This window comes from Sceloporus occidentalis, unplaced genomic scaffold (assembly GCF_023333645.1).
Source record: "Sceloporus occidentalis isolate IW3139 unplaced genomic scaffold, rSceOcc1.0.p SCAF_4, whole genome shotgun sequence".
NCBI classification, from domain to species: domain Eukaryota; kingdom Metazoa; phylum Chordata; class Lepidosauria; order Squamata; family Phrynosomatidae; genus Sceloporus; species Sceloporus occidentalis.
Window position 1 is genome coordinate 94,051,806 of NW_028316984.1, and position 23,707 is coordinate 94,075,512.

The 23,707-nt window shown below is 38.1% G+C and overlaps 1 protein-coding gene across 1 annotated transcript in view; it reads left to right on the plus strand.

Moving 5' to 3' along the window:
• The window catches only part of LOC149314355 (mucin-5B-like), an 80,569-nt gene that overhangs the window by 52,049 nt on the left and 4,813 nt on the right, over nt 1-23,707 (plus strand). The window contains exons 32-46 of the mRNA XM_089523095.1: nt 3,885-3,998; nt 4,077-4,147; nt 7,545-7,710; nt 8,085-8,269; nt 10,909-11,092; nt 12,031-12,241; nt 12,721-12,899; nt 14,833-14,902; nt 16,340-16,440; nt 17,333-17,364; nt 17,554-17,731; nt 19,693-19,797; nt 20,482-20,525; nt 22,760-22,882; nt 23,006-23,101. Of these exons, the coding sequence (XP_089379221.1) occupies nt 3,885-3,998; nt 4,077-4,147; nt 7,545-7,710; nt 8,085-8,269; nt 10,909-11,092; nt 12,031-12,241; nt 12,721-12,899; nt 14,833-14,902; nt 16,340-16,440; nt 17,333-17,364; nt 17,554-17,731; nt 19,693-19,797; nt 20,482-20,525; nt 22,760-22,882; nt 23,006-23,101 (1,859 nt within the window). The remainder of the gene's footprint in view (nt 1-3,884; nt 3,999-4,076; nt 4,148-7,544; nt 7,711-8,084; nt 8,270-10,908; nt 11,093-12,030; nt 12,242-12,720; nt 12,900-14,832; nt 14,903-16,339; nt 16,441-17,332; nt 17,365-17,553; nt 17,732-19,692; nt 19,798-20,481; nt 20,526-22,759; nt 22,883-23,005; nt 23,102-23,707) is intronic.

Below are 23,707 nucleotides of genomic sequence, written 5' to 3' on the forward strand. Positions count from 1 at the left end.
GACATATGTCTCTTTTTTACAAAATGTTATCATGGCATCCTATTTAACCTTAGAATGTAAATGACATTCTTTTCTACTTTCCAAGTATATTGTTGTTTACATATTGTCACTGTGTACCATGTTTTTCACAGTGAAGAAAGAGTTTTTCTTTTTCCTGTTTTATTTGTGCCGTTTCTATTAAAGTTTGATGTAGCCTTGCAGTTACACATAAAATGTAAATACTGGTTTATTTTGTTCTTGAATGCAAGGAGAATGTGTGCTGGCACTTTCTGCTAGTCTTTGACAATATAAGGGTTTCTGTGGAATTTCCTAGCAGTACTTGTACTCTTGGAACTTGTATATTTGGGAACTTTCATATGTGTTAAAATCCACATGCCTTTCACACAGAACCCCCTCCCCAAAGTATTTTTCACAAAATAGATTAATTCCTTGGTTTTTGTACAGGAATTATTTACAAGAAAATTCCACCTTTTTTTTGTGGAAAAAAGGCCTGGTGGACTCCATGGTTCAGAAGGTCTAGCACCAGATTTTCCTGAAAGGGATAACTTAGCCACAGTAGTCCATGCTCTCGTTTTAACTTGTCAAGCTGTTTGATGTTATTTTAATTTTTCTAATCTGTTTGTATGTGGTGGAAATATTCCTTGTTGAAATAAAAAACTATAGAAAGATGGAGTCACCTTTGTCAGCCAGAGAGATGGTTTTTGAAATAAAGGCTTGGAGTTTAGGAAAACTAGAGCAAAGGAATAATGAGTGCATCTTGACCTGGATGGAAGCTGGCACCAGTAAAAAGACATAACATAAACTACTGAGATAAGGATACATAGTTGACATTCAGAAGCAAGGTTAGGAGGAAGGCTACAGGAGGGGGTAAGGAGTGATGATGCAGTTTTAATGTATGCATGTATTTCTGTTCTGATTGTAAGAATTCTGTATGTTTAAATTGTAATTAGCCTATCAGGTGTATTGAAGAAGCTTCTTTGTCTTCAATAATATAAAAAGAGCCATTTTGTCTTGTTCGGGGTCTCAGCTTTTGGAACTTGAATTCCACTGAGTTCATTGTTTTCCTTTGTCGACAATTGGAAATAAACTTATGGATTTTCAATTACTAGATCCTCTTGCCAATCCTATTGCTCTGCCAATCCTAGAAATTTAAGTTTCCTGACATTTCTGTTACAGTATTGTTTTCAATTATTTTAATTTTATTTATTTATTTATTTATTATTTATTCAATTTATATTCTGCTTTTCTCTCACCAAGAGATGCAAGAATGCTTACAAAGTTTAAAATAACAGTTTAGCTAAATATGTCCTAGTACAAAATATATTAATACTATTAAACCTCTGTGCTATAAAACTACATAGTTTAAAAGTTTAAAATACATTTTAAAATACATTTAATATATAATTAAAACACAGAAAGCTTTTTAAAAAAGCACACCACTTTCAGTTGTTTTTGAACTGTTTAACTGTTTTACTGAACACTGCCCTGGGATCCTTGGATATTGGGTAGGTTATAAATACAGTCAGCCCTCCATTTTTAAAGGATCCATTCCAGACTCTTCCCCCCCTCACCATGAAAACAAAAACTCACAAATATTCAAGCCCCATAGGCTTGAATGGGGTTACGAGCCCATAAGTGGCATGCCTTGGGTGTGTGCCCCATTTTAAACCCCTCAGTTTGCTCCTCATGGGTAAGCGAGGGTCCCAGATCTGAAGTCCATGAAAATGGAAGGGCAACTGTATGTTCATAAATAAATAAATATAGTGTTCTGTGATTTCCATTCTGATATCCATTGTGTGACATCTATTTCTTTTCTTCCTATACCTTCAACAGCATCAAGTAGTTCCATTACATCTACCATAGGAATTACAACGGTCACTTTAAGCAGATCAACTCCTTGTTTCTGTCATGTGTCTGGAATTACAGATTCTTTATATTCTCCTGGTGAGTATCTCTTAATATATTTGAGAAGAAACTGAAGTAATAGTAATCCATATATTGCTTTGTACAGTGCACCCTTCCCATCCCTGTGGATCGGGAAAAATACAGATGCCAAGCTCCATATTCAATGGATGGCGACATGCATGTGCCACCATTGAATAATATGTGGCATGGTGATCTGTAGGTAGTCAGATCTGTGGATCTCTGACCTGCCAATACAATGGGCCCCATTGTATATATAGTTCAAAAATGTCCTTTATAATTCTACCTCCATAGTGAATTGCTCTAGCTAGGAAAGTTTCTATATTGTATTGTTTTAGATGGTTAGTGAAAACACATGTATGTAAGCGTTTAGGCGTTTTAAATCAATGCTACTTGAAATGATGGTCAATGGAGTGATGGTGGTCTAGGAGCCATCAGCTCCTGGTCTCAGGAGAGTTTCCAGGAAAGAAAGAAACAACTGCAGCCTATGAGCCTGTTTGTGCCTCTGAGCACAAATACAATCCTGGTTCCTAACACATATCTGGGGAGAAACTGTCGGTCACCCCACATTGGATGGTTTAAGAAGCTCTGTTTTCAATCATTTTGTTCATCTTCTTTTACCTGGCTCCTGGCAGCTTTTGGTCTACTGTTTTCAATGTGGGTTTTTTATTTTACAGGTTTCATTCATTCATTTATGAATGAATGATGTGTGTTATGATAGAGCACAGGCAGAAATTCTGATTAAATAAACAAAAAACTCCAATGGCTAAAGAAACCAGCTAAGGCTTTATTGTAAGAAAGATAGGGGAAAGTGTTCTAAGGGTGCAAAGCTAGCACTCAGCTAAACTAGTTTTACTGTATTTGATATAATTTGCTATATGGCCAACCTGGCTATCCCTGAATATGTTTTTCACTGTTGTAGAAGTGTGTGAACGATGGGCTGCGAAGAGAAGGCATAAAGATCCCTAAATGTGTCAGTTTACATATCCAAGAGTCTAGAATAAGTGGATAAGAGATGAGGAGTAACATAACTCTATCAATATCACTCACTCTAAGATATCTTTAACCCTTTAAATGCTGTGTGTTGTTTTATTTCCAATAATTTATATGTCAAACATCCATCTGAGTGTTTTCTAGAAATGCAGTATAAAGCTTTGAGCATGAATTCATTCTGTCATAGCAGCAGGTTACTTTGTCTGAGTGTGGAAAATTGACATAAGCATCAGAGCATCTATCCTTTCTCTCGTCTCCCTTTCCACCTGGCCTTTATCCTTTACATCTACTACTATGTGCTAATAGTTAGTTTGTATCTGTTAACTATTTAAAAATTGTTATTTATGTAAGTTACATGTATAATATGATCTAGTTCACACTAAGCAAGGAGTTTATGCAGCCATCAAGAAAATATATTTTAATAGCACACAATATATAGATTAAGCCAACATGGTGTAGTGGTTTGTGTGTTGAACCAGTTGTACAAAGATAATTCTGATATAGGCAACAGGAGCTGATAGAAATACACTGTTGGGTTCTAGCCAGTTTTGTAAATTTTGCAATTTTAAAAACTTGCACTAACTATTAAGCAGTAAGAGACTGGACATATTTCTCTACTTTTAAGCTAGTAGCATTTTTGCAGATATATACCAAATCATCTCCAAAAATTGGTACAGTATTACAAAATGTGATTAAACCCATTTTACTCAACCTGTACACCTTTACCTGGGAATACGTATCATTGAACTCAGTGAGGCTTATGTATGAGTAGACATTTTAGGATTCTATATCAGTATAATCCTATGCATGTGTTCTTAGATTTACTTAAAGGTAAATGGGATAAGCATTCCATTGAACATAGGTAAACATATAAATTTGATGCATACATATATTCTTAAATTGTCAAATTATTTTGGTTTGTAAATACTGCTTTACAATTAATTTATTTTTCTTTCCTTTTTAATTAGGGGAAATAATATATAATAGAACTGATAGTGCTGGATGTAGTTTTTATGCCATTTGTAACCAGCACTGTGAAATTGAAAGGCACCAGGGACCATGTCCTTCAACAACTCCTCCCCGTCCACCAACTTCACCAGTTACAACTGCTGAAACATCTTCAGCATCAAAACCCACTGTTTTTGTTCCCTCAACTGAATCATACACTTCTTCACCGGTATCGACCACACCAGGCATCCCAGGTTGCCTTGATATTAATCCAACTAGAAAGGTAAACCAATTTTAATGCTATTATTTTTATTGTTATTATATTTATTTGTATCCTGTTTTTCTGCCAAAATTGAGATTCAAAATGGCTTACAGTTTAATAACAACACAACACTATTAAAAACATACAAAAAGTGAACATTAAAACAGGATTAAACTATTCACAGTATTAAAACAATTTGAGCCTCCAGCAAAATGCAATTTTTAAAAAAGATAAAAAGCTTTTTAAAATGGTTTAAACAATACACTACCCCCTAGCCTTTTCTTTAAAAACCATGGGGCATTACTGATGGGTGGTGGGACACTGCCCTTTTTGCCCCAGATTGGTGCCATATCAGCCTCACGCAGCGGCACCACTCCACTCCCTGTAGGGAGCAAAAAGAAGTCGCTCTAAACAGCTTTCTGGAAGGGGTGTCATAAGCATTGAGTTGTGGCATCGTGATGTCCCTTCCGTGCAGCACTGTTTGGGCACTGTGCCCAATGTGCTTCATCATGGCGTGCATCCTGTGGACCATAATAGTGGCCAGGCAGCACGGTAAGGCTTTGAGTGTGCAGACGCTCAGCCCTCACCACGCATGTACAGCCCGTCTTCTTTAAAAGCTTGTCAGAATAAAAAGGTTTTGCCTGTCCATAAGGACATCAAGAAGGAGGGCGTTGTGGCTTCCCTGTAAAGCAAGCTCCAGAGACTAGGTGCAGCCACTGAGATGGCTTCTAGTTATAACTAAAACCATTTTTGTCACAGGTTTTCCAGGAACGTATTCTTGAATTCTGTACAGTGGAAGGGGAACTCAGCAGCCCTCCAGACATTTTTGGAAGGCAACTCCCAGCATTCTTCAGCTTTGGCTGCACTGATTGGGATTGCTGGGACTTGCAGTCCAGGAATATACTGAGGCATATGATTCCCACCACTAGTGAGAATTTAAACATAACATTGTTATTTGGTAAGAGCTTGGAAAAGTTACTGTTTAAAAATACAAATCCTAGAATCCCCAAGCCAGCATGTCCATTGACCAAGTAAACTGGGTGATATTGGGAGCTGTAGTAAAAAAAGAAAAAGAAAAAGGGGGTGGGGACTTTTTCCAATATATATGTTCTGTAATCACACTAAGTGTGTGCTGTCAATAAAATCATTTTATCAACACCATTCCCAAGAAATTGAAGAGTTAAGCTCCAGGTAAATTGCAACTATATCATTATATTTCCATTGAAATATTAATATACAATATCAATCTGTATTTATCACAATCCTTCTGCCTAATTATCCAGAAAGAAACAATACTTTTAAATGGATACTATTATGGATTAATTCAGCAATTTTTGTTTTTGAAATCTGCAAAATAGCTTGTCTTTTTTTCAATCTGATCCATATGTCACAGACTTTTAATACCTGAGAATGAAATAGATTATTTGCATCTGAAACTGAATTGAATAAATATCTGTTTTCTCTGTGTTGTATGAGTTTATAGACTTTGATGATTTTTCATATTTCATTTTTTTTTTTTTTTGTATGTGCAAAAGCAATGAATTTTGCACAAAAGACAATGTGGATAACATTGCTTGTTGTGTAGAATACACTTTGGTGTATTTTAATTTTAATTTTAATTTTTGAAAACTACTAAGGCATGAATCCTCTCAATAGTCACAAGTTGAGTAGACCCAATCAATCACTGGCATTGACCTAACTGTTGTTATTACCAGTAACAGTTGATTTAATAATTCTGTTTGGGGCAGGGAGCATCAATAGAATTCAGGCCAATGCTTTTCTGGAAAGACAAAACGACAGTGAAAATGGGATGAGGAGAGAGTACCAGTCATTTTTGTCCCCTTTTGGTGACAGTTACTTATATTCTTTCTAGAGTAATGTGATTTCATTTGTCTCAATAGTACACCAAATGCACAATATTTTAACAATGGTATACTGAAATCCAAATGCAAAATCAGCATCTCCAGCGATGTAAGTGAGGTCTGATATTGGTAATAGAGCAGATATACCTGCACCTAGATTCAACTCAGAGGTGTGCTTCAGAAGAGTATATATGAATGACTGTGAATCAGAATGGGCACATTTATTTGACTGGGCATCTTGTAGTGTCAAATGGATAAATGAAGTCTACACTCAGATGTGCATGTGATTTAAGTGATCTAAAAAGGAATGCACATGCAGGATGTCTTTAGCTGAATAAATGAAGCAGGTGTGCTGCAGTGGATACTGGGGTGAATTTGGAGCCCAAAGACTGAGGGCCCTTTCATACTACATAGTTATAACACTGTGACTCTACTTTAACTGCCATGACAACATCCTATAGAATCTTGCAATCTGCAGTTTAGAAGTGACCATTTAGAATTTTCAGCCAGAGAGCTCTAGTGCCTCACTGCACTACAAAGCCCAGATTTCCATAAGATGCAGCCATGGCAGTTAAAGTGGAATCATAGTGCTATAACTGTATGATGTGAATAGGCCCCAAGACTCAAATCTCCTGTCCCTTAGGGAGCTCACAGAATGATTTTAGAGTAGTCACAATCTTTCACCTAATTTATCTTGCAGAGATGTTATTATGATAAAAGCGGGAGTATCATGTGTGTTGCCTCAAGCTCTTTGGATAGCTAGTATATAAATGTAATAAATAATTACAGCATATTTGATTTCCACAATTTAATTACTTATATCCTGGTGTTCACAAAGCAGAAGTCTGCTCCCGAGTCATATAGCAAATATGAACAGATGCAAAGGCAACATATACTGTGCAGTCAATGCAACAGGATTTCCATTTTCAGGATGGAGGACATCTGACTGTATTTTTAAGTCCTGAAGGGAAAGTAAGAAAGGCATTGTTGCATGTAGTGTGTAACTCATCCAGCTGTTGCCTCTGGTAAATGGTATCTAAATCCAATTGTTAGTTCCAGCTAAAGTAGATGCACTGAAACATTGGGACCTTGGCCAATCAGCATTTACATATGTTCCATTGATTCAGTGGTTCTATCCTAGTTGGCACTAACAGTTGGATTTAGGCTCAAGTTTTGAAGGTTTCTGATGTGTTTCAGAAAACTGAAAATCTCCTTAGCAGATACAGAAGACCCAAAGATAACAGCAGTATAAACCGAAGGAAGTAACATCTCCCTTGCCATTTTTAGCTCTCTTAAAAACAGACATCTGACCAGACTTGGTCCAGGGTGAAGTGGTATGGTGAAAAGATATTGGATTTTTTCTAGGGCTTTCCCACAGTTCTTGGTTTTTCAGCATTGTTGCACTGGAGATCTGCCTTGTACTCACTTGGGATTGAATTAACAATATATATATATATATAGTCTTTGACCCTCACCACAGGGATGAGGGTGGGGAAATAACTTATTTCTAATAAGCACAGTCATTCTAAAACAAATTTCCTGTGGATCACTTCTAGATCAATGAAACTTGGATGTTAAGCAACTGCACTATGGCAACTTGTGAAGGAAATAACAGAATTGTTGTGGTGCCTCTACCACCTCCAGAAAAGATAGAATGTGCAAGTGGACTTGAACCAGTCAAAATAGAAGATATAGATGGCTGCTTCCACTATGAGTGTGAATGTAAGTACAATAATTTATAGTGCTGTTCTATGCATATCAACACAAAAAGAAGTCATGTTGAGTCAAAATGGACTAACTCCCAGAAAGCTGAGTATAGGATTGCAGCCTTAGCAAGCAAGAAGAGAAATTATGCATGTTTTGATTTTATGGTATGAGATTATGAGATAACACAAAAGTGCATTATTCATTATATTCCTACCCCCTTTAGTAATAATGGACAGTTACTAATGGGTGTATAAGAGCGGTACCTGATCCTTTCAATTTAATCAGTGGAACAGCTAATGATCCTACACTATTAATTTCCTTTTATTTACATTTATTGAAGATTTCATTCCAGCAATGAATACTTTTATCTTTTGGTTTTTCCATTCTAGGTATTTGTACTGGTTGGGATGATTCTAACTACATGACTTTTGATGGTGCTTATTACACTTTCCATGACAATTGCACTTACATCCTGGTGAAAGAGATTGTAAATAAACATGGAAACTTCAGTGTTTTGGTTGACAATTACTTCTGTGATCCAGCTAATGATCAGTCCTGTTCCAGAGCCATTATTGTAAATTACAACTCTATGGCGATAGTGCTAAGCAGTCAGATGCACAATGGAGTGAGAACTTCTCAGGTATTGTGTTGTTGCTTTTATATTTATATGTCTAGATAGATAGATAGATAGATAGATAGATAGATAGATAGATATGTGCATGCGTGCACACACACATGCACACTAATACTATCTGAGCAAAACAAAACAAAATAAAAAGCCATACTAACAGCAAGATCATATAATCCAATCAGTGGTTTGAGACTTCACCCAATTTCCTCTGACTGCAAAGTTTCCATTCAGAGGAAAGTCCTTCTCCTTGAATGATTCAGTGATGCTGGTGGGGAGTCAACGATTCCCTGATGTTGAAAAGTGCACCAGGCTTTCATACGCGTGCACTTCCTCAATGTTTTAGAGGAACATTGCATAAGCGCTGGTGTGATAATCTTTGGAGTAACATACAGTGGTAGTGTCAAGTGGCACAGTGAAACCTGTGCATAGACAGTGGCCCAGTGTCCTTACAGAGTGCTCCACATTTTCCTGCAAAATCTGGAGCAAAAGGTAAGATTTTCTACACTGGATTAGGGGAGGGATAATGCAGATTCATTGTGGAACTGGCCTCAAGTTGTGAAGATAGTCCTCACTCAAAATAGCGTTGTGTAGACAGGTCACAATGAGGGTGGGGAGAAACCAGTTTATATAGCCTAAGTAGACATGCCCTTCTTAAAACCTAATCTTTGGTCACAATATTTCATTGTGAGGTGTATTTTCAGTGTATAGCTACAATACGCCTCCTGGTGCACTCATTCCTTCCTCCCCCATCCATCTGCGACAGATATTCTCAGGGAATTTCTGAGGGTCCCAAGAATGATGATACTATTCTATGTCCAACTAAGAGAAAATAACTGGAAGTGTCTCTGCTGCTCTTCTGGTTCTCCACTGACATAGAAATGTCTGGGATTGGGGAAAGCTGCCACACAAGGTGTGATTTTGGGGGGGGGGGGGGGGGGGGCTGGTTGTTATCTGGTCAGAGCAGAAATCCAGCCTCCATGATGACCAAAAAAGGAGGGTTACAATGGCATAGATGGCCTTATGCTGTCATAGCTCACTAAGACAATACCAACTTTTATTTCTATTTTTCTGTTCCTCTTCATTCTCCTTTTTCTTTCCTTTTTCTCTCCCCTTTCCATCAAAAATTGAATTGTAACAAGCATATTACAGGATATAAAAACATGCTGCTGTAAAATATGAAGTTGGCATGTGATGGATGAGGGTTGGTAATTTGTATTTGAAAGCTAAATTCTCTGGTTAATGTTTAAAAAACAACACCCAAACTTGTATTGTAAATGCAGTCTATTCTATTAGAAATATTTGTATTCCAATGTTTATTTTTTTAAAAAAAAAAAATTACCTGAGCTTTGTGTGTGTTTTCACACGCACATGCCTACAAAACCACCACCCACAAAAAATCTCACTATAAACCAAGCAGCTAACAGTTTATTTATTTATTTACTGTATTTATACCTTGTTCTTCAGCCACAAAGGCTCTCAGAGCTGCTTACAGAAGGGAAGCTAACAAGTGTCAGCATTAACAAGGCAAATCAATCTAAACTGCTGTAAGAGAAATTGTTCTGATTGACATTTGATCCCCATCTTAGGGGTTGTTCACACTATTTTATAAACCAGTTTGCGAACCAGTTTAAAAGGGGGGTTGTTCACACTTGTGTTAGTTTTTCCCAACCCGAATTCTGGGGGGGGGGGTGCAAATCCCCCTTAACCTGGTTCTTTTGGAACTAGGGGTTTCAGTGTGTTTTATCAAAAGAACCGGCCCTTTTTTTACCAGCTGCCGATAGGAACTTGCTGTTGATTCAGTTCGGAGCACAGGAAGAGAGAGGTTAATGTGCAGGGGACAGAGCATGCCCACCCCTTTGCTCTCTCCTTACCAGCCAAAGCGAAAGCCAGGGAGGAGGTTCTCCTGGCAACATCATTAGATGGTGTACTTTTTAAATAAAATAAAATAAAATTTGATATCTTATGCACATCTTTGCTATTGCATGGCTGTAGTAGACAGTACCTTTAAATACTCACATCATTGGTATGACAAAGGTGCACATGATTTGCTTGACTTTTTTAAAAAATCCCTATCAGTGTAGCTGGGGGTTAGGGGTTATTTTTTTCCTCTTTCCCAAGAAATAAAAGCACAACAGACTCTGCTCCCAAGTTGGTGCAAACTAAATCTCTTGCGCACACATATTATATCCCATTTATACCCCACATTTAAACCCGCAGGAGTTTCATGGCTGAGAAAGTGTGACTCCCCCTAAATGGGCTAACCTAGTTCAGGGTTGTTCTAAGGGGCTTGCCATTGTTGGGGGGTGGGGGGGTCGCCCAAATAGTGTGACATAGATGTGCATAATTTGATTGACAGTTTTTTAAAAAAACGAGAACGATTGAAATTTGGCTCATTTTTAAATCGATACAAATGGTAATGTGAACTTCAACAGGGTTAAATTGCCATGGAGAGATTCAATCGGAGTAAATGTAGTGGGAACTTTGATTCGGTATTGCATCGTCGAATCTCTCCTGATCTACTTGGCACAAAAACGCTAGTGTGAATGCAACCTTAAGCTTGTTTTTTCTACTGCTGCTTTTAGGTTCTTTTCAATAATAAGCCAGTCAATGGGCATTTCACAGTAAATGGCATTATAGTTACCAGTACCAAAACTACCATGACAGTTGAAATCCCTGCCATCAATGCATATATTGTCTTCAATGGACTCACCTTCTCAGTAAAACTACCATATTCCCTATTTGAACACAACACAGAGGGGCAGTGTGGTAAGTAAAATAAATAAATCCCAGCTTTTTAAAACCATTTTCACAAGCCCATTTCTTCAAAACCATGCATTGAGCATGCACCAATCACCAGTCTAACAATAAGAGCATATGTTCATTGTGTATAGAGGAGACCCCAGTTCAGTTTCTGAGATATCCATTTCAGAAGATCTCAAGGCCAAGAAAGAGCAGGTGCCAGTTGGCGTAGAAAGGACTGGGCTAGATGGATGAAATGTCTGGATTAGTATATGGCAATGTGCTGTTCCTATGTGCCTTCAGGCCAACCGTAACCCTATCCTATGGTTTTCTTGGCAAGAATTACACAGTAGATGTTTCCCATTGCCTTCTTCTTAGGCTGAGCGAGTGTGATTTGTTCAGAGTCACCCACTGAATTTCTGTGGCTGAGCAAGAGTTCCTATGGCTGAGCACCATTGCCTTCCAGAATCCTGGGCTGCATCCACACTGCAGAAATAATCCAGTTTGACACTACTTTAGCATGCTATGGAATTCTGGGAATTGTAGTTTGGTGTGGTCCCAGAGTTCTCTGAGAGAGAAGGCTAAATGTCTCACAAAACTACAAATCCCAGAATTCCATAGCATTGAACCATGACAAAGCGGTGTCAAGCTGCCTTGAATCCCATTATGGGACAAAGGTGGGATATAAATCCTTGAAATAAAAATAATAATTAGTATAAAGACGGATTATTTCTGCAGTGCAGTTGCAGGCCATGCTCAACACTCAAATCACTACACTGTACTAGCTCTTCATTTAAACATATCTAAGAATAGAAGCTTAGAATGCAAATTATTATATATATATTTTAATAGACCAAAAATAAAGTTGAAAATTTAATTTAGGAAATCGGGTTTGTGATGCTGATGATATTCAAAGTAAATATGCACTCATGCACTCTGTATATTTAACTCTTCCTGCTTCCCAGGAACTTGTTCAAATGACCGGTCAGATGATTGCCGCTTGCCCAGTGGCCATGAAGCTAATTCATGCGTTGAGATGGCTGTTGAATGGCAGGTTTATGACAAAAATAAGCCTTATTGTGAAGGAGTTACCCCGACACCAACACCGACACCTGTGTTGCCCACACCAACCAGCTGCACAACTCCTTCTCCTCTGTGTGAGCTGATTGTGAGCGAGTAAGTTAAATCCAGTTTTTACGAGCATTTCAGCCTTTTCCTCTTGCAGAACAAATATTTAATAAAGCCTCTGATGCACAGATAGTACAAAACAACAACCCTATCATTGCCAATATATGGGGAATCAAAAATGTGTTCGTTGGTTTCTTAAAGGGAAAGAGCATCTCTTTCTTTGTTGCTCTTATAATATACATTTGTGTTAGTAGACATCTAGACTATTTTCCATTCAGTTGTATATCAAAAAGAAGAGTGACATTGCAAAAATCCAGGATCAATACTTCAGTGGTGGTAGCATACCAGTTGAAAGACCCCTTTTAGCAGTGAGACACAAAGGAATCTTTCTAGAATTAATACATTCATGAAACTGACATTCTTGCCAAACAGAATACTATCCTTTTTGCTGTGCTTCCATTTTGAAACAGTTTGGCTCCAGATGATGTGTGCAAGCCATGGCTCAACCACATCTTCTCTGCTTATAGTATCTTTGTAGATTGCCATAGAGTTCTGCCTCCCAAAGTGTTCTATGAAGACTGCCTCCTTGAAGCCTGTCAGTCTGCCAATGATTCCCTGAGCTGCCACTATGTAGAGATGTATGCTTCCCTTTGTGCAGCTAAAGGTGCTTGTACTGACTGGAGGAGCAAGACCCAAGGAAAATGCCGTAAGTAGAACACACGTGTTTAATTATTCTAAAGTAAATAACCATTGAACTGACCAAATGAGGTGATACCAACAAATGCTTACTGACCAATGCAAACAGCAAGTTGGCTGGTGTTAACTTTATTTGTATGTCATATTCTGATTTTATTGCCATGCTTCTCATTTTTGACAAAATTGAGAAGGCAAAGCAGCAAGAGAAATGAAAGGCAGAGAGAGTAAAGATGCCAAGCACTAGGGGAAGAGAGGTGTTGTCCAGATTCCTCCTGTGTTTTGAACTTTATAATGCCTTTGTAACATCTTCCATAATCCCCCATGGATCAAGATTACTGATGAAACAATCCCCCCAAAATTCAAGTCACTGACAGCAATGATAAGAAAACATTTGTTCTTCCACCAAGTGCCTGCAGGAGTTGGCTTGGAACATTCTGGATCTGCTTTTAGATTTAAGGTGGATTTTGCCAGGTTTTAGTTAGTGAAGAGAGTTGAAATCAATTTGAGAAGTAATTGTTTACTCACTAAAATGTCATTATTCTTCTTTAATTGTGGCGAGATTTGCAAAAACATTCCTGAAAAATGGACAGAAAATGAATTTTGCTGAAAAACCTGTAAGAAGAGTAAAATTATTCCCAAAAATGTTCTCAGTAAAAACAGGGGTACAAATATTCTGGAGAGCAAACAAAACAACCCTAAATACATTATTTCCCTAAAAAGACTTATCTTTATTTTCTTGTATATCTAAGAGTAAATTCATTAACATTTGCAATTTTAGCAAGAGGCTGAGTATTTTCCTAACACCAAGAACTAAATAGAACAGAAGAATATGGGTTGAATCCAGAACTGACCCTTCAGCAATGGAAGGACATTGGTGAAAGGATCCAGTAGAAACTTCCATTAGAGAAAGGGGTGGCTTATTATGTATGGGGTAAAATTCTCCTTCCACTTACAGACCTTAATGCTACCTCACACACTGTTCAAGAGAGGTCCCTCAACACTGAGCAGATTACCTGGCACCTTGAGTGGGTACAGATGGAGAGGGAATAGCCCAAAACTGCTTCCCCTATTTCCACTTGTGAGATCATGTAGTTTGCAGAGTTGCATTCCATTCTGGTCTGACTTCAGTCCTATGAATATTTAAATCTGAGGGTTCCTCCAGATGTTCCTTTAGTCTTTACTTTTTCTGGGTTGTTTTTTTTTCCAAAAAAAATATTCAAACAATATTTCTCTGGTCCTTGATGATTTTCTGGAAATTCCTGAAACCACTTGTAGTAATTTATCTCCACCTCAGGTAAGTTTCTTTTTAATCATGAGACCTATTGGAACAATATGTTTCCTTCTATTCTCCTTGTTTCTCTTCTTTTTAATTTTTGTAAAATTCTTATAGTGTTATCATGCATCAGTGAAATGCCATGTTTGCTTTATAACACTTTAAAAAATTAGATTCAGAGAGGAGAAAATTTGCCCTTCAAACCATAGGACCACCTCAGCAGTTTTATAAAATATCTTGAAGAGCTCTAAACCCAAAAACTCACTACACACGCACACATGTCTAGAATGAATCTAATAGATACAGAGGTAATAGCTACAAGCAAAACACCCCCAGACCTAAAGAGTTGCTCGGCAAGAACCCCTGCTTCTTTAGACCAATATGGAAGAGGCTTCAGTCATCAAAACCCAACAGTGAACAATCAAGATGGAATTACACTGTGCCTTGTGTCTCTTTTCCTCTTTGGGGTAGAGATGTTGGTTGGGCAGAAGCATTAGATTAATGTTTCTTCTCCAGATAGGTTCAGTCGAAAGCCCTCGTGACTGATTTACCTGTTGTTTTAAAAGCCTTTGAGGAAAATATCCTATAGAGTTACATGTAGGATATAGTTCTGCCTTCAGAAGTCATTGTCTTTGTTTCTTAATTATGTGATTTATTATCTTCTCTACAGCATACCATTGCCCCAAAGGCAAGGTATACAGTGCCTGTGGTCTTGTTCCTGCTCCCACTTGCATTGATGGGTAAGAATAAACTGTTTCCTTGGGCCCTTACTGATTAGTTTTAATGGCTGTTCTTATCCTTATTTGGTGTTTTTATTTCCTGAGTGTGGCAGCAGTGGACAGTTGTTTAGCTAATACAGGAATATTCTGTGAATTAAAACAAATGAGCAGATAAAGTCTTAACTACTTGTTATTATTAATTCCATCTAAGGCTTCATAAATCCCAACTTTAGCTAGTATCTAATTTCAGGTTTCGGATAAGTGAACTATTACTGGTACCTCCTTCAGACTTCCTTGTTTGGCTTTAAATGTAAAGCATCGTCTCTCATTCTCAAACATCAGATGCAATAATCTTCATGCCTCATATTCCAGATCATTACAGAATATAAAAAGTAATGGCTGGCATACTGTTAGGGCACTATACTAACATTAAAATAGTTGCATAAGCAGCCAGCTGTTTGTACAAGCACACACACACAGCCCTCTTCCTCACTTTAGATGTGGTAGGTGGGGAGATAGTTAACTGTCACTCAGTAGGTGAAGCTATGGCATCATTGCACAATTGTGGGATCTAACATAGATACACTGACATATGCTTATATTGCAATAAACATTTATAGGATCTGGGTCTTATTTCTAACATCACTGTTCCAGAGTATTCCTTAATAGATAGAAGGTACTGATCATGCAAATAATATCTCTTGGACACCTTTCACTGTTACAGCGATACATATCCCATAATTAGAAGAGATCTGCACCAGAATGGAGAGATAAAATGGCCCCGTGTCACTAAACTGATGGAAGTAGATTTGGTAGCAGATAAACATAGTATTGCATGGATAGGATTTCTACCCCAAACACAAACTGGTAAAATTAACAGGTTGCCTTTGTTGTATCTTCTACAGTAGCAGAGACTGAGGCACGGTACATACCACCAACAAGCAGCGTACCTGTGCCGATTTTAGGGTTAGGGACCATGTGGCAACTGCACAGTCCCTAACCCTAATACATGCCGGCAGCGTTACAATGGCAGCACCCTGTATACATGGGCGCCACCATTGTGATGTAATGGACGCATAGCATCCGCACGTCACACCACGCCAGTTACGTCATGAGTGTGTCACTGGCGCACTCATGACATAACTATGGTGGTGGAGAAAGAACCTGGTTTTTCCAGGTTCTTTGTCCTCCAGAGTGAAGCCACACAGTTTAGCACCTGCGGCTTCCCTTTGGAGGAAATTAGGCCGCCACCAGCCCAGACTTACCAAGAGGTATTTACCGGGCCTAAGCTGTTTATCATGCTCATCAAAACCATTCATAAATTGAATACTCTTAAATGATTGTTTTTTTATGCTTGTGCCAATTTTTCTTCAGATCACGGCATATGTGAGTAAAATGTGAGTAAATGTTTGATTACAAAATTAGAAATACTTATATCCATTCCTGTTTGCCTTGCAGGCCAACTGAAAATGATAATGCCCATGTTTCTGAAGGATGTATATGCTCAGAGGGCAAAATCCTGTTCAATTCATACTCTGACATCTGTGTCTCAGAGTGTGGTAAGTTTCTCCTTTCATAGTTAAACAGTCATAACAAGTTAAACCATAGACAGGTACAGAAGTAAAGGGCTGTGTAGAATCTTTGTTCATGTCTGGCAGCCAAATAGAGCCAGTGTAGTGTAATGGTTTGAGTGATGGACCAGGGTTCAAATCGCTCTTCAACCATGGAAACTAGCTGGATGACTGTAGCCAAGTTATACTCTCTCAGTCTCAGAGAAATGTGAAAGCAAATCCCCTGTGAACAAATCTTGCTAAGAAACTCCCGTGATAAGTCTGCCTTAGGGTCACCATAAGTTGGAAACAACTTGAGGGAATTGTTTTTTGTGGAGTTTTTGGGCTATGTGGCCATGTTCCAAAATATCTCCCCTTCCATCCTAACAGCTGTTTTTGAGGACTATGCAATCCCTACCTGCACATCCAAATTCCAGGGGGCAGCACAGAATTGTAGGCAGTGGTCTCCCCCACCACTAGTTCTGCATTAAAACAAGGCACAAGTAAAAACCATTAGGAAGTATAGTTCTCCTCTTAAACAAAGTATGGCTCCCCAATGAGCCTCGTTTTACTACAAAACTTTTCAGAAACCACAGGTGGGATTTTCCAACTTTGAGCTGCTATTGATTTTCAATGGCAGCAGTTGAGAGAATGGAGATGGGGAGAAACAGTTTGTAATAGAATTAGCGACATCAACAGTTGCTGGAAAAATAAAATATAATAAAAGGCTAAATTAGTAAATATTTTGTACAGAAACAGAAATGATTATAGACATAGGGAACCAAAATGGGTATCAGCATCTTTTTAAATTGAAATCCCTTGTGTTTATGTTTGAGCCACTTTACATTTATATGAATTTTTGAAGAACTTATATGAATTCTTCTGCCTTCATTCCTTACAGGCTGTGTGGGACCAGATGGATTGCCCAAACTGGTAAGTATTTCCCTGAGATGGTTACATAGACTGTCGCCAAGTATGTTAGCAATACCAACAATAATTTAGGCTGCAAACATGAGCAGGAACCAATAATTGCCCCAATTTTCTTGGGTTGTGGATCAGAAATAGAGGCTCAAGACTGACATGATAAATAATTACATAGTTTTTACTTTCTTTTTTTAACAGCCGGGTAGCAAATGGAAGAGCAACTGTCAAGAATGTATCTGTGAACCATTGTCAGTGAGTGTACAGTGTAAGCCACTGACCTGTGAGACCTCAAAAACACCTGTTTGTGAGAAAGAAGGCTTCATACCTGTTCCTGTGCTAACTCCAGAAGACCCATGCTGTCCAGAAGTGCAATGCAGTATGTACTGTTCCTTCCTAGCCAAGACCAGTTGATTGCTTTGGCCCAAATTCTGCTCTGTTACACTTGCACACAGGTTGATCTATAGAATCAATTGCAATAAGACATGACACAGAGTCAGCAAAGAAAGATGAATCTTAATTCATAATGATAAGTCTGCCTTAAGGTGGGATTCACTCCATCACAACCACTAGTGAAAGGAAGCAATTTACATTATTATGGTTGCTATACATCTCACTTTCCAATATAGTAGCCTTTGTCTCTGAGACCACAGCCTCTTGGAATAAAAACATTTTCCTTACAGAAAACACAGATATTTAGTCATTGCACAATTGGCAGAAAACATCAGCAGGACCACTTTGTGGCCATTCATTATTGATATGGTATTACCATACCAAAGCCATTCCTAAAGCACATAGAGGGGAAAAACATGTTGATCACCACTGTGGGAACTGCAAGGAAGCTCAAGAAAAAGAACTGTTACTGAATTTTAACATTAGTAATACATATCTATATATCATGTCCCTATAGCTGACCAGGCAAGGTTTTCTTTCATGAGTTGATAGTAATGCTTTTCTCATTAGAGAGAATGCCTGACAAGTGATACAAAAAGACTCCTACTCAATAACAGCCAAGTCACCGTTTTAATCTACAGAAGCTGCACCCCACAGTCTTTCTGAGTTGGCACCTTCAATTTAACATGTACTAAGTGTTGGACTAAGACTCCAAGAGACCAGGGTTCAAATCCCTGCTCAGCCATAGAAACCCAATGTACAGCCTTGGGCAAATCACACACACACTCACTCAGGCTCACAGGAAGGCAAAGGCAACCTCACTCTGAACAAATCTGACCAAGAAAACCCTAGGGCCACCATAATTGGTGTAATGAGTTACAGTTTCTAGTTATTTCTCAAAGCTGTTTTTAACAGAATTGAAGAGTCATTTTGACATGAAACTTTCAAATTTTATGGTATTGTCTTATCAATCCTTAGTTTTCAAGAAAGTAACAAATGGAAATACAATGTGCAACAGGCTATGTAATGAGTTAACTTTTTTCATCATCATAATGATTAACAGGAACTACCATTTTCAATCACTGTAATAAATGACAGAAAACATTACTTTTGGAAAGTAGCTTCCAAGCTCTGATGATTCCCTTCCACTCAGGCCCCGAGCAGGCAGACCAAAGGAGCAGCTTCTGGTCACTTCAGGGGCATGATGTGCACATGCCCCCAGAGCAGCCAGAAGCTGCTCTGAGACCACGTAAGATGGCCCAAAGCCACTGGCAAAAGGCATGGTAATATTATTTTAATTTGTTATCTGCCTTATTTTATTAAATGTTAACATGTACTAATATGTATTATATTTAATTATTTTTGTAGAATGTATGCCATAGGCAGGTTTATTTTATCTATTTTAATTGATTATATGTACAGTACTGTGTACATTTACAGTGCTATATAAATAAAGTTTAATAATAATAATAATAATAATAATAATAATAATAATAATAAACCACTCCTGCTGGTGGCTCATTTGGGACCGCCACCGTGGCCCCTTTGTAAAGTAGGCCATGCAGTTTCTTCTGTCCCTAGCTCATCCCGGTCTGATTGCAGGTGGAGCAGCCAGAGGCCACTCCTTCATGCCCGTCTGCTTCATCTTCTGTGGATCTGACTATTTTATAAACATAATTAGCATTAGGGAGGGGGTTTCAAACCAGAGCTTGGAAAAATGTAGGGGGGCATATTCCCAGGATCCCTCAGTCTGGATATTTTGAGAGTTGTAATCCAAACTATAACTTTTCCAGGCTCTGGTTAATATTTTTTTACCATGCGTACAACCTGACCCCAACCTGTCACTCACTAATTGTGACATTATTCCAGCAAGGTAATAATTGTTTCCTAATATCATATGCCAATGGTGGCTTATTCAGCTCTTTCTTCATTCTGATTCTTTCACAGAATGCAATACTAGTGCTTGCTCAAATAAGAAGAAATCTTGTGATCCTGGATATGAATTAGCTTCTGTTCTTTTAGAAGGAGACTGCTGTGTTACCTTCACATGTGGTAAGCATTAACCTTCTGGTCCCAAAGAGGAGGCAGAGTTAAAAATAGATGAGAAGTATAAAATCAACCATTTAGGAGAATCCAAACGTAACAATCAAAATAGAGTGAAAACATTTTTTTCAGTACACCTTCACTTTCCTCAAAACATATGCTGGAAACAGAGGATGGTGTTCTGGGACAGTGCCCATCACAGTTACAATTTTCTATCTATTTGTTGATTAATTTACTGGAACAGCATTAAAGAAAATCAAATCTCTGCTTAGCCACAATGTTCACTGATGCTGCTATTCTGTAACCACTCAGCTTCTGTAAACCTAACAACACTTACTTCTGAGTCAATGTGCATAGGATTGCATTGTGGCTGATTTGAAGCCAACCATTTCTAGTCTCCCTCAAAGTGTCAATATGAAGAGAATATGTGGTTGGGAATGGGCTGGGGAACCATGCATGGTGCCATCTCAGTTTATTTATCTGATTTATACATAACATTACCATCCTTCTTTTTGGTCAAACAATGGCACTCTCCTTGGAGTTAGATGTTGCATATTAAACAAAATAAAAGTAAATTCAGTATAGATAGATTACATAAAAGATGCAGTATTTATGTATAAACTCTTTGACATTTTTAACTTAGCCATTTCCCTCCCAGGATATTTCTAAAGTAAAATATATTTCTCTTTTCAGAACCAATCCCAAATATCTGTCTGTTCAATGAAACAGTTTACAAGGTAAGACTATTACTTTACATATACATTGTGCATATGTGCATATGCACACCAGAAATAAACATATCCATATCCCATTTGTTTTTCAATCATAGACAGCTTTTGGTAACAGCAGCCACATTCAGGATTCAGTCTAGGAAACTCAGGATCCATGTTCTTGAACTCATTCAGATGACAACGGAAGCTAGTGCTGTTTCAGCATGATGATTTGTTTATGTATTTATTTATTTGCTTCTTTGCAAATACATTTGTATCCTACTCTTCAACCCTAAAAATTTCCAGGAGTAGCTAACAATTATCCAGAATAAATAATCAACAAGAGCATTATAATTGCAGAATGACAAAATTACAGCAATGGTTGATAAGATCACATTAAAGACAACAAAGGCATAAGGTTGGCTTCAGACTCTCTAGAGTGGTGTTCTGTATATGAGATGCTGCCACTGGTAAAACTGAGAAAGGCAAGTGTTTACTTCTGCATTGCTCACTATACCCTACTTAGGTGGGGAGAATATCAGACAAAAGTGATTTAATCAGTCAATCAAAGCATGTTTTGGTAGGAAAAACTTATTTTGTTACAGACTTACCAATGCTACTGTACATTTTATAAAACTCTCAGTTATATGAGTTTTGTACTGGTGGTACGCACATCTGAATTTTAAAGTTTAAAGTTTTCAGTTTTTACTTGAGGTCATATTCAAATACTACCCCGGGTTTCCTCATTCCCTCAGTAAGTAACATTAAGAGTGCAAATGAGACTAACCTACTTGAACCACCTACGTATAAGTCTCCAAGTGGGCAGATGATTAAATAACCATTTTAAAGGGATGACTGCTTCATTAACTCTGAAAAATGATTGATTATAGGCCATCTCTTGTGCCGCATAGAAAGCAGCTCTTTAAAGCAGCCCAAACTATTATTATTCCCTGCTTTAAAAAAAAAAAAACCAGGGGGAGTTTCAGCTTTCTTACAACATTTCTATAATGATGACTTGTCCACTGGCCATTTTGATGACTCCTTCTCTGTGCACTCCATTTTCTATAGATTTTTCTGCAGATGACAAGAGTACAATTCATTACATTTCTTGCAGGCCAATCTTCAACATACTTGCTTAGAAGCAAGTTTCATTAAGTTTGGAGGGTTTCATGCATGATGCCCTTTCTAAAAACTATCCTGCCAATCAGCTGTTTTAGGGGTAAATGAATATGGCCCTCCAGAGGTTGCTGGCCTAGAACTTCCATCAACCCCAGCCAGCATGGCTAATGGTGTGGGATTCTGGGAGCTACAATCCAAAAATGTTGGGCACAGTCACCCAACCCTGGACTATTTAGTAGGAAAAAGGAAGTATGTTTGTAGGTGGCTCTTTTTTGGAACCTTAACTAGTGGGGTTTCTTTTTCTAAAGGGGCACCTTCAGGGGTGGAAATTGTGTGACTCTCCAGATATCGTTGGACTGCAATTAATGCAACCCTAGCTTGCATAGCCAATGGTGAAAAACTCTGGGAGCTGGAATCAAATAACATCTCTTTGTTAGGAGGGGTGGAGAATTGATCTTAAAGTTAGGTGAAATCCATACCCTTCCAGTAATAAATATGGTCAGGATTGTAGCCTCAGGATCAAAGTAATTCCAAAATGTAGGGAGCAATTGTATTTATTTCATTTACATTTATGTTGCATCTGCATTTCCTACAGCAATCATGTAATGTGTGAAAGGCAGGTACATAGTCCAAACTTCCAAAGAGTGTTAACAGAAAGTTTAGGTTATGGCTGGCAACTATTATTATTAGTAGTAGTAGTAGTATGCTTTTCTCCAAAAAATTGAGACTCAAAGCAGTTCACAGGTTAAAAGAACAAGAGAAAATAGTCTGTCCTGCTCTTATGCTTTAAGAACAGTGTGGTTTGAAGAGATCAGCAGATGAAACTTTAACAACACAGAGATAAACAATATCACTTGTTGCCTCTGCAGATCTCACTGCTATTTAGCATGTACACCTGCCCTTGACACATTACATTTTTACTGAGGTATTAATAATCATGGTGACAATGATCAGAATTGCCACAGTTATCCATTCCCCTTTTGGACTATCACTGGAATTTTGGTAAAAATGAGATGAGACTAAGAATTGAAAACACTTCGTATGTGAGAAATGTTTAAGGAGCCTTTGGTGTATGATTTTTAACTAGCTGAGCACCCACAGTTTAGTTTATAATGAGACTGCTGTTCTTTTACTTTTGCCAGCCTGGAACAACAGTTCCTGGTAAGCCTTGTGAAACATGTGTGTGCGGTAATGAAATAGACCCAGCCTCCAAGAGAAATATTGTGGAATGTACTGAAGTTGCATGTGATACCTCTTGCCCAGTGGTAAGCAAGAATCCTTCTTTTCGTGTTACTGCTTAAGCTTTGTTTTGTTTTTTAAACCTGCATTATTACATTGTGAGCACAGATCCCACTGATGATTAAATATTATTATTTTCTACCCAACAGGGTCATGAGTACCAAGTAAAAGCTGGAGAATGTTGTGGAAAATGTGTCCAAGTAGCATGTGTCATCACCCTTAATGGCACTGTTGAGTTGCTCAAGGTAAGCATACACGTTCTCTTCTTCTTGAAATCTTTTCTTTGGCACAAGACTGTAAAGATTATAGGCAAGACCAAAACTTAGCAATCAAATCTCTTTCCTGCATTTTTGCTAGCTGACCTTTTCAAACTGGGACAGTTAGAGGCCTAATCTCTACACTGTCTACTCAAATGAATGCTGAGGCGATATGTCTGAGCCACTGAAATGTGGTTATGTGAATAGCTGAAGGCATGCTTCCCCAGCTGAGTGCAGTATAGAAATGCACAATACTGAATTTATCCGTTCAGTGAATACACACCAAGGAATCCCCAGCCAGTTTGGCCAGTGGCATGAAGCGTGGGAGGGCTGGGCTAAACTGAATACGCCATTCCACCGTCTTTGAATACACATGTTGTAGGGTTATCACATTAGCATCTGTCTGTCTCATATTTGACGACCTACAGTATTCAAACCTGAAGCAGGAGCCTTCAAAGAAGTTCTGTGGAGCAAGAATGTAGTGTTTTGATAGCTCAAGTAAGCAAATACAGAAACAATGTACCAGGAAGATGAGGAGTCAACTGTGGAAAAGGATGTCTCATCCTATCCAAAAAAGAAAGAAAAAAATCTATA